Source organism: Dendrobates tinctorius, unplaced genomic scaffold (assembly GCF_039654945.1).
Source record: "Dendrobates tinctorius isolate UK_male_01 unplaced genomic scaffold, ASM3965494v1 ptg000161l, whole genome shotgun sequence".
NCBI lineage: Eukaryota > Metazoa > Chordata > Amphibia > Anura > Dendrobatidae > Dendrobates > Dendrobates tinctorius.
The window spans coordinates 8,076,761-8,092,807 of record NW_027361828.1 but is presented as its reverse complement, the minus strand read 5'-3'; the positions used below and the strand labels follow the sequence as shown (position 1 = coordinate 8,092,807).

The following is a 16,047-nucleotide window of genomic DNA, read 5'->3' as shown; positions in this document are numbered from 1 at the left end:
GTGGACAGGATTTTTTAATGGATTGATATAATATTTAGATTGATGATTTATTAAATGGCTGAATAAAAATTAATATATGGTTTAATTATTTGTAATGTTTTGGTAACCCCAAATAACCACTGAGGGCATTTTATTCCAAGCTCCGGTTGTTTTGTCCTTTATTATAACTGTTAGGTTATGTGCACATGGTGCGGAATCTGCTGTGGAATTTTCCGCGCAGATTTTACTAAAATAAAGATTATTATTATTATTAAATCTGCAGGTCAAACAACCTGCATTTTTCCTGCAGATTTAGTGCATTTTTTGTGCGGTTTTACTGCATGTTTTGTGCGGTTTTCCCCTGCGGTTTTCCACCTGCAGATTTCTAGAATGGAGCAGGTGGAAAACTGCAGTAAAACCGCACAAAAGAAGTGACATGCTGCATTTTTCATTCCGCAGCAAATCTGCGCAGAAAAAACGCAGCATGTGCACCGTGGATTTTGTTTTACATAGCCTATAATGCTACTGTACATCACATGCAGTTCTGCTGTGAATCCGCAGGGCCAAATCCGCTGCGTATCTGCAGCAGATTCCACATCGTGTGCACATATCCTTAGTCTTTAGTTATAACATGTGGGCAAGTGTGATCCCATGTCATCCATGTGTTGTCCATATACAATCTGTTTTTTTACTCAGTAGGTATTAACCATTTACAGGACCATTTCCAGTTTCTTATGTTACAGAATTGTAATGTATCAGTAAAAATCTGATGCCAAACTGATGGTCCGTATGGCATCCGATTTTTTTTCTCACACCCATCCGATTTCAGAGTGAAATCGCAGCACACTGAGATTTTATTATCACGCCAAATATATGTGAGAAAAATACGCAGATCTGTATCGCCTCAATGAATAACATTGGTCCGAGTGCAATGCCCTTTTTTTACTCGTCTGAGGCTGGTTTCACACTTGCGTTTTTTTTCGCGGTATTTTAGCGCTAAATAGCGCATGCGTTTTTTTCCTATACTTTGCATGGGATGCGCTTATGTGCGCATACACATGCGTTTGTACGCGTTTTTCCGCGCATGCGTTTTTTTGCGGTATGCGCTCGGGCGCACAAAATGTAACCTGTTGCATTTTTTGGGCGTCCGACTTGCCTCAAAAAAACGCATGCGCGTGCAATGCGTTTTTTTACAGCAAGACACCCATTATAAGTCTATGGTGAGCATATGTGCGCATTGGCATGCTTATGTATGCGTTTTTTTTGCACATGCGTTTTTTTTTTTACCATTAGTTTAGACAATGGAATTTATGGGTTTGGGTTAGAATTAGGGTTAAGTTAAGGGGGTTTAAAGTTAGGGTTAGGGTCAGGATCAGGGTATGGTTTGGTTAAGGGTTAGGGTTAGGGTCAGGGTTAGGATCAGGGTATGGTTTGGTTAAGGGTTAGGATCAGGGTATGGTTTGGTTAAGGGTTAGGGTTAGGATCAGGGTATGGTTTGGTTAAGGGTTAGGGTCAGGGTTAGGGTCAGTAAAGTCATGGTTTGGGTTAGTGTGAGGGGCCACCTAATGTTTGGAAAAAACGCACTAAAAACGCATACAAACGCATAAAAACGCTGCGTTTTTTTCATGCATGCTCATAAAAATGCTTGAAAAAAACGCAGCAGTTGTATGCTTTTGTATGCGTTTTTTCAATGCTTTTTTTGCGGGAAAAACGCGCTGCAAAAAAAAGCAAGTGTGAAACTAGCCTGATTTACAGTATATGGTTGAGTGAACAAACACTAAGGTTGTGTGCTCATGATGAGCTTTTGGAGCGTTCTTGAAGCTACGTATTTTTGCAACGTCGAATATGCAGCATCTTACAGTTTAAGCAAAGTGGATATGATTGACAGAAATCTTAAGTCCACTGCGCTTTTATTTTACTCAATGTACTGTAACCTGTCCTGTGTGAGTGTTTCACATCCATGACATGTCAATTTATCTTGCAGGTACGCTGAGTTTTATGGCAGACTTTTACATAGACTTGCAAGATGTGGAAAAAAACGCAGGTAAAAAATACACATGGGTTTAGTTCAATTCTGCATTAGAAACACAACATAAAAGAATACAATTCGCACACAACTTTATCAATAAAGCTTTTTCAAAGACAAATACCAGGAAGGATAAAAAACAAAAGCAGCTTTATTTATAACATGACATACCAACAGGAGATGAAAAAATGCAGCATCAAAATCGCGATGAAAACACATGATAAAAATGTACTAAAAACCGCAATGAAAAAAATGCAAGTGACTCAATTTACTTAATAGGTGCAGATATCTTCAACAACAAAAACTCATCAAAAGGTCATTGTGGGAACGTAGTCTTTTACTGGGTAAGCAAAAAAATCTATATTCAGGCACATGTAGCTATAGCATGAAGTCTAGAGCCATTGCATCACATCAGATCACCAGACCAGATGGGAAGCAACAGTTTACTGTCCAGTCATTTTGCTGTGAAAGCACCTGGGAAAGTTTATAGGCCACTAAACTCTAAGGCTCACAGTTTCCAGCAATCTGGCAAATTGTTTGTCTTAAGCCCGTCAATGTATATTCAATCACTGATATTACAATAATTTCGCTCTTTTTATAAACAGTGGTCTATTTAATGGAAATTTCCACCTGTGTGAGAGGTGTCTTCTCCACTCCAGCGACACCGCATTCCTATTCTGGCTTGCGTGAAATCAAACTCGCTGGCTCACAGGATTTTATGTATGGAAATTGCTTTCTTAATGTAAGCCTCGTTCTGAGTCTCATAAACTTATAGTGGGAAACCAGCATCAACCCACACCGTGTGAGCCTATAAAACTGAAGGGCAGTCACGTGGTAAGATGAGGATTGGACTGACATTGGAAACCAAACAAGGTGGTAATTGGTAAGAATTTTTATACACTTACACTACATTACATACGTAATTAGGAAGAAAGAGGAAAAAATAGACTTCTTTCAACAACTATAGGTTTCTCACAATCGTGGAAGTTACTGGGGAATGTCTGCTGCGTGTAACAGCTGGCACCAAATGGATATAGAGCAGACCTAGCAAGTGACTTTTTCCAACTTCTCCTGACATACGATGGATGTCAGAAGAAATGGCTGGAGACCAGATCACCGGCCCCATGGCATTAGCGTGGACTGCTGCCATTTGTGGTACGCTACTGGCAACAATAGTTCCATCCAATTTTATTTCAATCATTCTACATCAAGCAAAGGAAATGTCAGCTCCCCTTCAGTATTCTGTCAATTCTCACCCATTGGTGGAGTTTCGTGAATGAACTACTCATAATCAATAAAGGTTATGATTAAAGTCAGAGCTTTGGTCCAAGCCAAAAATTGATCATGTAATGCTTTTCTTGTAGAAACTTTGTGGTGACGACTTCACTGTAGTGGTAGGGGAACATATATGCTTTAGATGTAACAGAATGTGAACTGGCATGGAATAATAGCTATCCGATTGCAAGCATGGCAGCTAAGGTCACATTCACACTACCGGCATATGTGTCAAACATATCCATAGGCCCCATTTAGCCAACAAAGACCTAAAAGGTCGGTACATAACATACTTTAATCCAGGGGTCCCCAACCGCCGGTCCGCGGCCCAGCACCGGGCCGTTGCAGTGCCCTTGCCGGTCCGCGGACACAAGGGGAGCCGGGGGGCGGTGCAGCAGCTGATACTCACCCTGCATCCCGCGGCGGCTTCATCCAGCGCTGAGCGGTCACGTGCTACCGCTCATTTAAGGTCATGAATATGGACGCCACTCATCTCCCATAGGCGTGGCGTCCATATTCATGGACCTTAATGAGCGGTATCACGTGACCGCTCCGCACAGGAAGAAGCTGAAGCGCCGCGAGATGCAGGGACGTGCAGCGACGGGAAGGAAGTTCAGCGACGTGAGGGTAAGTATGATGGGGAGGATGGGGGAGCCGAGCGGAGCCATAAGGGAGGGAGAATGGGAGCGGAGCCATATATACAGGGGAGGGAGAGTGGGAGCGGAGCCATATATACAGGGGAGGGAGAGTGGGAGTGGAGCCATATATACAGGGGAGGGAGAGTGGGAGCGGAGCCATATATACAGGGGAGGGAGAGTGGGAGCGGAGCCATATACACAGGGGAGGGAGAGTGGGAGCGGAGCCATATATACAAGGGAGGGAGAGTGGGAGCGGAGCCATATACACAGGGGAGGGAGAGTGGGAGCGGAGCCATATACACAGGGGAGGGAGAGTGGGAGCGGAGCCATATATACAAGGGAGGGAGAGTGGGAGCGGAGCCATATACACAGGGGAGGGAGAGTGGGAGCGGAGCCATATATACAGGGGAGGGAGAGTGGGAGCGGAGCCATATATACAGGGGAGGGAGAGTGGGAGCAGAGCCATATATACAGGGGAGGGAGAGTGGGAGCGGAGCCATATACACAGGGGAGGGAGAGTGGGAGCGGAGCCATATATACAGGGGAGGGAGAGTGGGAGCGGAGCCATATATACAAGGGAGGGAGAGTGGGAGCGGAGCCATATACACAGGAGGGAGAATGGGAGCGGAGCCATATATACAGGGGAGGGAGAGTGGGAGCGGAGCCATATATACAGGGGAGGGAGAGTGGGAGCGGAGCCATATACACAGGGGAGGGAGAGTGGGAGCGGAGCCATATACACAGGGGAGGGAGAGTGGGAGCGGAGCCATATATACAGGGGAGGGAGAGTGGGAGCGGAGCCATATACACAGGGGAGGGAGAGTGGGAGCGGAGCCATATATACAGGGGAGGGAGAGTGGGAGCGGAGCCATATATACAAGGGAGGGAGAGTGGGAGCGGAGCCATATATACAAGGGAGGGAGGGTGGGAGCGGAGCCATATATACAGGGGAGGGAGAGTGGGAGCAGAGCCATATACACAGGGGAGGGAGAGTGGGAGCGGAGCCATATACACAGGGGAGGGAGAGTGGGAGCGGAGCCATATATACAGGGGAGGGAGAGTGGGAGCGGAGCCATATATACAGGGGAGGGAGAGTGGGAGCGGAGCCATATACACAGGGGAGGGAGAGTGGGAGCGGAGCCATATATACAGGGGAGGGAGAGTGGGAGCGGAGCCATATATACAAGGGAGGGAGAGTGGGAGCGGAGCCATATATACAAGGGAGGGAGAGTGGGAGCAGAGCCATATATACAAGGGAGGGAGAGTGGGAGCGGAGCCATATATACAGGGGAGGGAGAGTGGGAACGGAGCCATATATACAAGGGAGGGAGAGTGGGAGCAGAGCCATGTATACAGGATGGGACAGGGGAGCCATGCATACAACAGGGGGAGCCACACAGAGCTGGATGGGGGGGACCACACATACATTTTCTGATGATTAGAAAATAATCAGCATGTACAGTACTCCAGTACAATTGTTCTTAAGTGCTCAATGCTCCATTTCCTTGTAGGTTCCAATCATGATTAGCAGTGACGGTCATCAGTAGAAGTAGCCCAGTGCTCCCACTGAAACAGAGAAACAAGCCAGGTGCTCCCACTCATTCAAAACCTATGGTGAGTTGAGTCACATTAAAAATGTTATAATTAAATGATAAATATGCACTGCTAAACTACAACCGCGTCCATAGCCCCGCCCCCTTATGACCAAAGCCCCGCCCCTGTCACACCTCCATCCCCGCCCTGCCGGGCCATGGAAGAATGGTCTTGGTTCAAGCCGGTCCCTGGTGCAAAAAAGGTTGGGGACCACTGCTTTAATCGACAATAATATTGTATACACAAGCTTTCAGTAAAAAGGTATCTAGTTAAAGCTTGAAGTTACATGCCCTATTGACAAAAGGCAAAAAAATGCTCTGTTGTCAGTTTATTCATACATTACCAGGAGGAATAAAACAGAGGACTGGAACAATACAGACTTCTAAGAAAAGATGCTCCAGATTTAATTGATACAGAAAGTCAGGGTTGGCAGAGCCTCTTTGTTGTTCCAAGACATTATTCTGCACCTATAGATTACTTAGACTACTGTGAGGCTGCACAATATTTTATTTCTATTTGACTCCAATTTGAAACATAGGCATATGATGCTGTCTGTTAAGGACTGAAGAAACTAAAGGCGCTATATAAGAGAATAAAATAATTAGATATATGTTTTTCTACCCAAAAGAAGAAAAATTGTGGCATGCTCCAAAAAAATAAGTGAGATCTGGAAACTGACAAGTCCTTTGTGCAATAGTGTGCATACAATGTAGAAATATATTGAACAGTTGGATGTTATCCCCTATCCATAGGTTTGGAGATAACCTACTGATGGCAGGGGTCTGACATATTGAATTAGGCAAAGGTGCACATGATCAACATCAATGTCTATCCGGTAGTCCCATTCAAGATATGGCTCTGCAAAGCCAGGCTCTCTGGAGCCAAAGCCCAGATCTCAGGATCACCAGAGGTACTATCATTGGACATACTTGGTCAGTAAGCTACTTTCAATTATCAGAATACGTTTTAAGCTTAAAGAAATATTAAAGTATTTAAATCACCTCTGACCTTAATTCCACTTTGGACGACTTTATGAATGTCCAAGAAAGGCTCCTTTAATAAATCTCCTTCCGGGGTGAGAATCTTCACATAACCTTCCTTTTCAAGGATAAAAAGTCGATGTGATCCATCTCCGCTATGCATAGCCCCAACTGGCTGCCTCAGACCTCTCATGACCTCTTGAATGCAGTAGCAGTTGTGCTTGTGTTTTCTACAAGAAAAAGGTACTGTTATAGTACATGAGAAGTAAATTAATTAAAGACTTCTTGTATATCTCCACCAATAAATATCAACCAGAATATGTTAATAATTTTTCAGTTTTCATCTACTTTTAAGCAACCATAGATTTGCAACTTTCTAATATTCTATGGCCAAATTTAAATGTTTTTTCATGGGCATGGGGAGAAGTACAGTAATATTTGTGGCATAAATTATGCTACTACACATACTCATTACATTGCGTAATAATATTTTGACTTTTCAAATATTACCTCAGTTTTCTGATGTAAAAGTTTTGATGAAGCTGACGTTTGTGTTAAAGCTCCTCAACAATTCAAGATTTCTGTTTTGTCTGAGATCCCTGATCTTTCCTATGGAAAAATCTACTGCATAATTGCAGTGGAAAGTGGCATGAAAATTACAGAGCTTAAGGGCATGTTCACACGTTCAGTATTTGGTCAGTATTTTACATCAGTATTTCTCAGCCAGAATGAGGAGTGGAACAATCAGCGGAAAAGCATAAGGCTACTTTCACACATCAGTTTTTTGCCGTCAGGCAGGATCCGGCTATTTTTAGAAAAAACGGATCCGGCATAAATTTTGGAGAACTGTAGAAACGGATCCGTTTTTTTGCTGGATCCGTCTAGCAGGTTATATCTGTTCCTGGGGGCTGGCCATTTGGATCTGAGCATGCGCAGACTTAAAAAAACCGGATCCGGTGGCTGGATCCGTCTTTTTCTGGATCCGGCGCATTCCGGCGCCCATAGACTTTCATTGTAGCAAAAAGCTGGAAGCGCCGGATCCGGTGCTTCCGGCTTTTTCGCCGGAGACAAAAAACGTTACAGTAGCCGTTTTTTCCAGACGCCGGAATGAGACAAGTTGCCGGATCCGGCAAAAAACGGATGAAACGCAATGCCATCCGGCACGATCCGGCGCTAATGCAAGTCAATGGGGAAAAACTGGATCCGGCATTGCATTTTGCCGGATCCGGTTTTACAAAAAAAAGCCGGATCGCGCCTGAAGGCAAAAAACTGATGTGTGAAAGAGGCCTAATAGAAACATGCGCACCACTTCTGCATTTTTCACCCACTCCTGGTTTTGGCTTATAAATACTGATGTAAAATACTGACCAAATAATGAATGTATGAACGTGGGCTTATAATTTTACATAAAAATGTTTTATTTAGTGCAAGACCAGATGTGTAGTAGTCCAAGTCAAAGGGGCTAATCTGCATGTGGCTACCCATCACAATTCACAGGCATAAACTCCAGCAATAATTGATATGCCGCCTCTTAAATCAGTTTTTAAATGCATTGCAAAAAGATCTGTTGAATGGATTTACAATTATACATCCTGATGAGGCGGCGGATGTTCTCCTCAGGCACTATAAAAAATAAAGATTATTATCTCTTCCCAAACCTGGATTAAAGCATCTGTCAACTCTTAGACAGTCTGTGGTGCAACGTGGCGTTAGTGGATGGACTGAGACATGATGTCCCAGATGTGCTTGATCGGATTCAGGTCTTGGGAACGGGCAGGCCATTGCATAGTATCAATGCTTTCATCATGCAGGAACTGCTGACACACTTCAGCCACATGAGGCCTAGCATTATCATGCATCAGAAGGAACCCAGGGCCCACTGCACTGCATATGGTATCACAATGGGTCTGAGGATCTCATCCTGGTACCTAATGACAGTCAGAGTACCTCTGACTACCATATGGAGGGCTGTGCAGCCCTCCAAAGAAATGTTTCCCCACACCATTACTGACCCACTGCCAAAATGGTCAACCTGGAGAATGTTGCAGGCAGCAGAATGTTTTCCAAGGTGTCTCCAGATGCTCATGTGCTCAGAGTAAAGGCTCCTTTACATTTAGCGATGCACCAGCGATCCGACCCGGTCAGGATCGCTGGTGCATCGCTAAATGATCGCTAGTGAGCTGTCACACAGGCAGACCTCACAGTGATGCAGCAGCGACGCAGCGCACGATACTCACCTTTCACACACAGCGATCCTGACGTCCTCCCGCCGGCCTCCACGCGTTGCTCATCGGCGCCAGCAGGAAGCGCCCGACGGGAAATGGAGCCGGACATTCTCACGCGATCAGCGATGGACAGCGGGGGAGCTGGTCGGAGGTAAGTATCACACATACCGATATCACTAGCGATATTGCTATAACGTCACAAAATCGGTGACGTTATAGCAATATCGCTAGCGATATTGCTATGTGTAAAACCCCCTTTAACCTGGACTCATCCAATGTCAAATCTGTCAATCTTGGTGCTCTCTGACAAATGACAATCGCCCTGCACAGTGTTGGGCTGTAAGCCCAACACCCACTTGTGGACGTCATTTCTGACAGTTTAAACAGACACATGGATGGCCTGTTGGAGGTAATTTTGGTTTATACCTTTCAAAGGCTAACTGAAGCACAAGCAATTTTGATAACCAGAAATTTTAACTCTAAAATTTTGGCAGTCGTGAAATCGACTGTTCATCATATGATCACTTCTATATGATATCTGCCCTCTCAGCTGCGCGTCAACAATCATTAGGGGCACATCACATTTTGACATCAACTGGTTTAAACTAACTTTTATATGTTAAAATATATTAGACATTTAGGGACTTTGATCTTGATCCAGGATGTGCTGGAGTAAAATACATGAAAGTTGAGCTCCTATTAAGAAATTTGGTGAATCTTCATGCTGCTGTGTGTTTGAGACAGAAATGTACTCCAATTGACAGGTAAAGTTAACGCACGTGAGAAGGAAATTATTCCAGTCATTGCCTGGGGTACATATCTGCTATAATTGATACCAATTTTGTATTGTATATTGTGAAAAACATTTTGTCCTGCGGTAGGCAACACTCCTTCTTGTTAAGTTCTGCCTAGTATTCAAAAAGTTGTGCAAAAATTTTTGCAACATTTGCAACAGTTTACTCGGCTTACTGGAACAAACTATGAAATTAATCTGGGCTTGGTTATTTTCTAAAACGATCTGTAAGGACAAATGTTCATTTAAATACTAACAATGTATCTGAATAGTGTCTTTGGCGCGGTCATGGCTTCAGCAAACATACTATGCAAAACCATGATGGCAAATTCTGATTAAAGTAGTTTCAGAGGTCATTGCTTACTTCTTTTATTCGTTTTTTTAAGGGAAAAGTCTCAATTAATTTGAGATTTAATTACAAAAGAAAATCTATAAACATACTGGTGGGAGAGTGCTGTGGGTCGGAAGTACTCTACTAACAACTGAGAAAGCATGACGAGCATCCAAAATATTAAAAAGGCATTTGTTCCCAGGCAATCACATAAACAGCAGATGAACAAAACATCTGGAGGGCACAGCTGTGGAAAATCAGGCCAGACTAAGTTAATTTGCTGTCAAAACCACAAAGTTGTCAGTGTTTTCCAAGATAAAAGAAATGTTATCGATATGAACCTGCTGATCTCTTCCACTTTGTCATACTCCTCCATTTGGTCCAAGTAGTTTGATGCTGGTCCTCGCACTTGTTTTCTTGGAAAGTCTGGAAAACACAGACTGCTGTCCCTCATCCCTCGGTAGAAGCAAAATTCATCTGCCGTCGTTTGGAGTAAACCTGAAAAAAGACTGAAATTTAACCCCAAAATAAATATAATAATGACAATAATAATAATTGTTTAAATTACCGTTAAACTATATTCTTCTCTATTAGTTCATCTGTCCAATGTATTGGCTATTGTGATATACATACTGAAGTACACAAGGTTTACATGATGTCCCATTAATTACATTTTGGAACATCATAACTTTATTTCAGCAGAATATTTTGGAATATAAATTTAATTTAAGGAGTTTTACCAACTTTCAATATCGATAGTATATCCTCACAATAAGTCATAAATATTAAATTGGTGAAAGGTCCCACTTCTGGAACAATTACCAAGAGCTTATCAAAGTAGCTGTGGCACTACGATTACATACAAAATTTTTCTCTGATTTGCGCTGATGTTTCAGAGAAAATATAGTTTGAAGAACCAGCAGGGAACCATAAGCAGAGACAAAACTAGTCCGGGACTGCCCTTGGCTGGCTTTTCTTCAGTTAATTGACAGGTCTCTCAATGTACAAACTTGGAGGGACCTGTCAACCACATAGAATCATAGAATCGTAGAGTTGGAAGGGACCTCCTGGGCCATCTGGTCCAACCCCCTGCTCAAAGCAGGATTCACTAAACCATCCCAGACAGATGTCTGTCCAGCCTCTGTTTGACGACTTCTATTGAAGGAGAACTCACCACCTCTCGTGGCAGCCTGTTCCACTCATTGATCACTCTAACTGTCAAAAAGTTTTTTCTGATATCTAATCTGTGTCTCCTCCCATTCAGCTTCACCCCATTGCTTCTAGTCTTTCCTTGTGGAAATGAGAATAAAGATGATCCTTCTACATTGTGACAGCCCTTGAGATATTTGTAGACAGCTATTAAGTCTACTCTCAGTCTTCTCTTCTGCAAGCTAAACATTCCCAAATCCTGCAACCTTTCCTCATAAGACAGGGTTTGCAGACCGGTCACCATTCTGGTCGCTCTTTTCTGAACTTGCTCCAGTTTGTTGATGTCTTTTTTAAAATGTGGCGCCCAAAACTGGACACAGTATTCCAGATGAAGTCTGACCAAAGAGGAGTAGAGGGCAATAATGACATGGAGCAGAGCATGGAGAAGACAGCCCTTGACCAGCTCTTCAAACTATATTTTTATGAAATGCCAGAACATTTCCGAGAAATATGTGTTTGGCTGGCAATCGTGCAACCAGGATGAATCAGGTGACAGGTTCCCTTTAAAGATAAGTCATCAATATCAGATATTAGAGGAATTGTAAAACTCCTTTGGGAATTGGTAAAAAATAGTAGAAATAATGGTGTTATAAACTGAAAAGTTAATAGGATTAAGAAAAAAACTTAATTGGAAAATAAACTTTCAATTTTCATGATTATATAAAAACAACCAAAACGTTATATGAGGCTCAACTACTCTGTGCTAGAAACAAAGGGAGAGGAGACTTACTTTACATTTTTAAATGCTCAATTTTGCAGCTCTGCAGCGTTTGCCATCCCTTTTGAGAAAAAGGTAGCCTCAGAATTCATTCAACAAGAGGCAGAAGAGACCCTTCTTAGAGTTTGGTTAGAATTTGCAATTGGAGTTCAGAGACTGATGGAAACACCATTTAAAACTTTGACAGCTATAGAATGAAACATTCTGTAAAAAGCCTTATTCTGATAATTTGAGTTTATGGCATATTCACTATATATAAAGATGTTTCTACCGTCATATGACAACTCGTTTTGCAATAACACAGTGCATTTGGTAAGAGGTGATAATGACAAGACATAGATATTGGTGTCAGGATAAGATCCATCTTGCCACAAACCCAATTCTCAAGCTATGGAGGACCATGCATTTATGCACTAAAATACTAGCTACCCAGGACTATGATCTTGTAATATGTCATAGAAATTAGAACTGAGGTTTGTCTCATTCGGACACAGAATTTTATGCAAATTTCGTAAACAAAATGTATGAGCAATGCTATTCAAAATGGGAATAATCCATAGAGTCATTTTATTCTGGAAAAAAAGTGGTGGTTTGGTATTACAATCTTTATAAGAATGATGAAAATAATGTTGATTGGATTCCATTTTGAAAATGTGTTAAATGGAAAGGATGCTTCAAACTTTCATTAGGTTTTGAAACACAGCTACTGTAGTATTGGCTAACGGGCTTCCATTCCATTTTATAACTTGTTACTTATTAGAGAAGGTGACAATACACATTTGGTATAATTTGATTTCACAGCAGTCTGTTTAGACCTTTGTTCCCTCTAAAACCAGCCATCGGCAGAGGAATGAGAAAGCCAGTACACATATTGTTTGGTAGATGTCAATGTACTAGTGAGCTAATAATTCATATGGTAAATGAAATGTTTGGGCTCAGGGTAGAAAGATCCAGCTCAACGAATTGTGAATACTTTATTCACATATAGTGCTCAAAGAGATTAAAAGGTGCGCAGTCACCTGAAACGCGTCAATGTCGAGTGTCAAGTAACTTACACTGCTTGCTCTGTATGTCCTCTTTGAGCACTTTATGTGAATAAAGTATTCACAATTTGTTGAGCTGGATATTTCTACTTTGTGAGCTATTTTACACTTTGAAGCGGCCTCTCCAAACATCCCCAGGATGCCATCCACGGTGAGCTGGATTTAATTTCGTATATAAACTTCTCTCCTTCTCAACTCACCACTGCCATCACAGCTCTACTGCCAATCTTGATTAAGTGTCTTGATCCTTACATTTTTTGCCTATCAAAGCTAACTGGAAAAAGCACTGAATAATCTCACCCTTCAGGCAGGTGCAGATGGCCGTAGAGAATTGGGCCGATTATGCTAATCAAACTTTGATCAAGCTCTTATTAGAGTTTGTCAGAGTATGATCATAGCATGAGCCGATGAGAGGAAGATGGAGAGAAAAGTATCTCCATCTTATACATTCTGTGAGGCTGTGGAAATTAGACTGCACTAAGATGTCATCCGAATGAAATCTTATGATTGACATGCTGGCCAAGTGCAATTCGAATATTGGATCAAACTCAGGCATGAATCCATGGTTATCTGACAGACTCTGTCTGAGGAAAAAAATCAGACATATGCATGGCCCCAAAGAATAACATTAGTGTGAATGTTTGCAGGATCGCAGTAGGACTGAAAATGTGCTTGTCTGCACCTGCCCTTAGTAGATGACCATCATTATTGGAAGTTCTATATATTATAGTTATGTATTCCTGGCAAATTCTACTCATGCAAGGGACAATAAAAAAACAATATACTTTAATGCAATAATAAAAAAGCAATAATGAAAATAATAATAATGAAGACCTCCCAACTCCGTGGATCTCCATCATGATTATCTCTTTCTAGGCTTTTCATCTAATTATTAGCATCTGACTCTCCTTGATTGTGCAGTGTGTGACCGCTGCTCTCTCTTCTCATACACAGCAGCATGGCTCTGTCCAGTGCTTGAGTTATGCTTTCATCTGGTTATCCTTCAGAGCAGCCTGGGTGGTCACAGAAAGCACTTGACATCTTGATGCACTTCAGCAGTTTTACATATACACAGCCTTTGTAGAAAAATAAATTGGTCATTCGTCACCACATATGTTGATCTGGGGAGTGAGGTTCCAGCAGCTCTGGCTCCTGTGTTTCTCCATCATTCTCTCAAGGCTTATTCTCCTGAGTCACCTTAACCCCGTTATAAAATATACTGGTGTGTGTCATCGTTAGTGGTGAATTCTATGTTTTCAACAGTAAACAAGAGCACCTTTCGGGAGACATATCATGCACCACCAATTGCAACCCTACTGCTCGGAAAGCAATTTTCTAAGTCTATTCTTTACAAAGAACCGTGTCCTGTGGAGATAATAGGTGAATTAAGAATAGAAATTGCTTCATGAGTAGAAGAATCCGTTGTGGAACGTACTGTTACACAGAGGTGTCTAGAATGTATACAATTAGAAAAAAAGTTTTTAAAAAATCAAGTATTAATTCTTCTATTTTATTTCATTAGTGTAAATCAAAGAGTAGAAGACAAATATGCATTCATAGACATAGATGCAATGTCATGTCAAACTCATCAATACAAACCAATTTACAATTGTGGCAATGATGGTAAAGCTGGAGAAATCGACCAGAGCAAAAGAATGGGAATCATAACGTTCACTTAGTCATATTAGAAGGCATACTTCTATTCAATATAGGTTTTCTAGACACATGAGACCACATTTCACATGGTCAAAGAATTAAAAACACTGTATAAATATAGTAAGTAGGCTCCAAGAGGTTCTTTATTAAGGCGCCCTGTCGAGCTTCCTTTTTTCGAAGGCCCCTTTCACATTGCGATCTTGCCCATATTCAGTGGTCCCGTTAGGGCTTGCTTTCCGAACCCCCGTGCCGTGAAGCACTTAAAAACGTGAAACAACCATCTTTTTTTCCTTCTGTATCTAATTAATAAAGAACTATTTTAGCCATGGGGAGAGTGACATAGATTTTTCTACTTTTTGCATAGTATTGAAATTCTTTTACAGCAACTGACAGAGAACAGTCATTTTCCCAGCATGTTCTATCAAAATGAAAGTGAGAAGCTAATACATCTACTCCTAAAAGTGTAAAAACAAGCCATATACTACCAAATCATGGGTTACAATACATAACTATCATTTGATAGTTATGTCTATTTGGCTAAAGCTGGGTTCAGATGGGCGTATTTCAATGTCCGTAAATGGACTCCAATGCCGGACTCTGGACTCCAACTTAAAGTCTCATATATATGTGTCTATAAGTCTGTACATTCGGATCATAAGATCCACAGTCTGAGTATTACAGTCCATATTCATCCTCCTGTTGGATCAGTGCCCTGTCATTCAGGAGTATGAATAAGGAACCAGAGCACCAAGAAAAAGACCCTACCCACTAATCAGTGTGTGATTAGCATCATTTTCTCGGATGACCCTTGCCTACTAGTGAGAATAGCAGGAAAACGTGCAATATTCTAAATGAAATAATTTAAATGACTTCCCCATGTCCGAAAAGATTTGCAGCGTGGAATTAAGTGGCAGAGTAAAATGAACTGCTACTTTTCATGGGGTGTCCTTCAATCATAGATTTCATGTTTTGCCAGGGTACTTATGAGTCTTTCAAAGCAGCCTCTCAATGTAATTGCGTAAGCGTCATTGTTGAATATCAATGACCAGATCCAAGCATAAATAGCAGCAGTAAGGTTAGGACCACATTGTGTTAGGGGCATCCGTTTAACGGATCCATTAAACGGATGCTCTAACACAGATGTTATTTTTGACATAATTTGTAACCATAGCGCTAACGTATGCACTAACGCATGGTAGCAGTTCGTTACCATGCGCTACCATGCGTTAGCCCATACAGGTCTATGCACAGCGAACGCGTCCGTTCGCTGTGAGCTAGACTCGACGCAACCTCGAACGCTGTAGACCGCGTTCGAGGGTGCGTCATGAAGTAACGCATCATCGCTAATGCATGCCGATTTTGGCATGCATTAGGATGCGCTACTGTTATTGCGGGCAATGGGTGCGTTAACACATCGCCATCAGCGCATTGCCCACAACGCAATGTGAACCCAGCCTTGAGGTCATGTCGTTTATGAGGATGGTGACTTGGATCAACACGTGACAAAAATTGCTGCCTAAAGAATACATCCAGAAGCCTTGGACACTAGAGCACAAGAGCAGGAAGTTCTACAATAGTATA

At 42.1% G+C, this 16,047-nt stretch overlaps 1 protein-coding gene across 1 annotated transcript in view; it reads right to left on the bottom strand.

Moving 5' to 3' along the window:
- The window catches only part of HHIP (hedgehog interacting protein), a 148,367-nt gene that overhangs the window by 103,230 nt on the left and 29,090 nt on the right, over positions 1-16,047 (bottom strand). Inside the window, exons 3-4 of the mRNA XM_073549789.1 lie at positions 10,182-10,338; positions 6,520-6,721 (exon numbers count right to left, since the gene is read on the bottom strand). Of these exons, the coding sequence (XP_073405890.1) occupies positions 6,520-6,721; positions 10,182-10,338 (359 nt within the window). The remainder of the gene's footprint in view (positions 1-6,519; positions 6,722-10,181; positions 10,339-16,047) is intronic.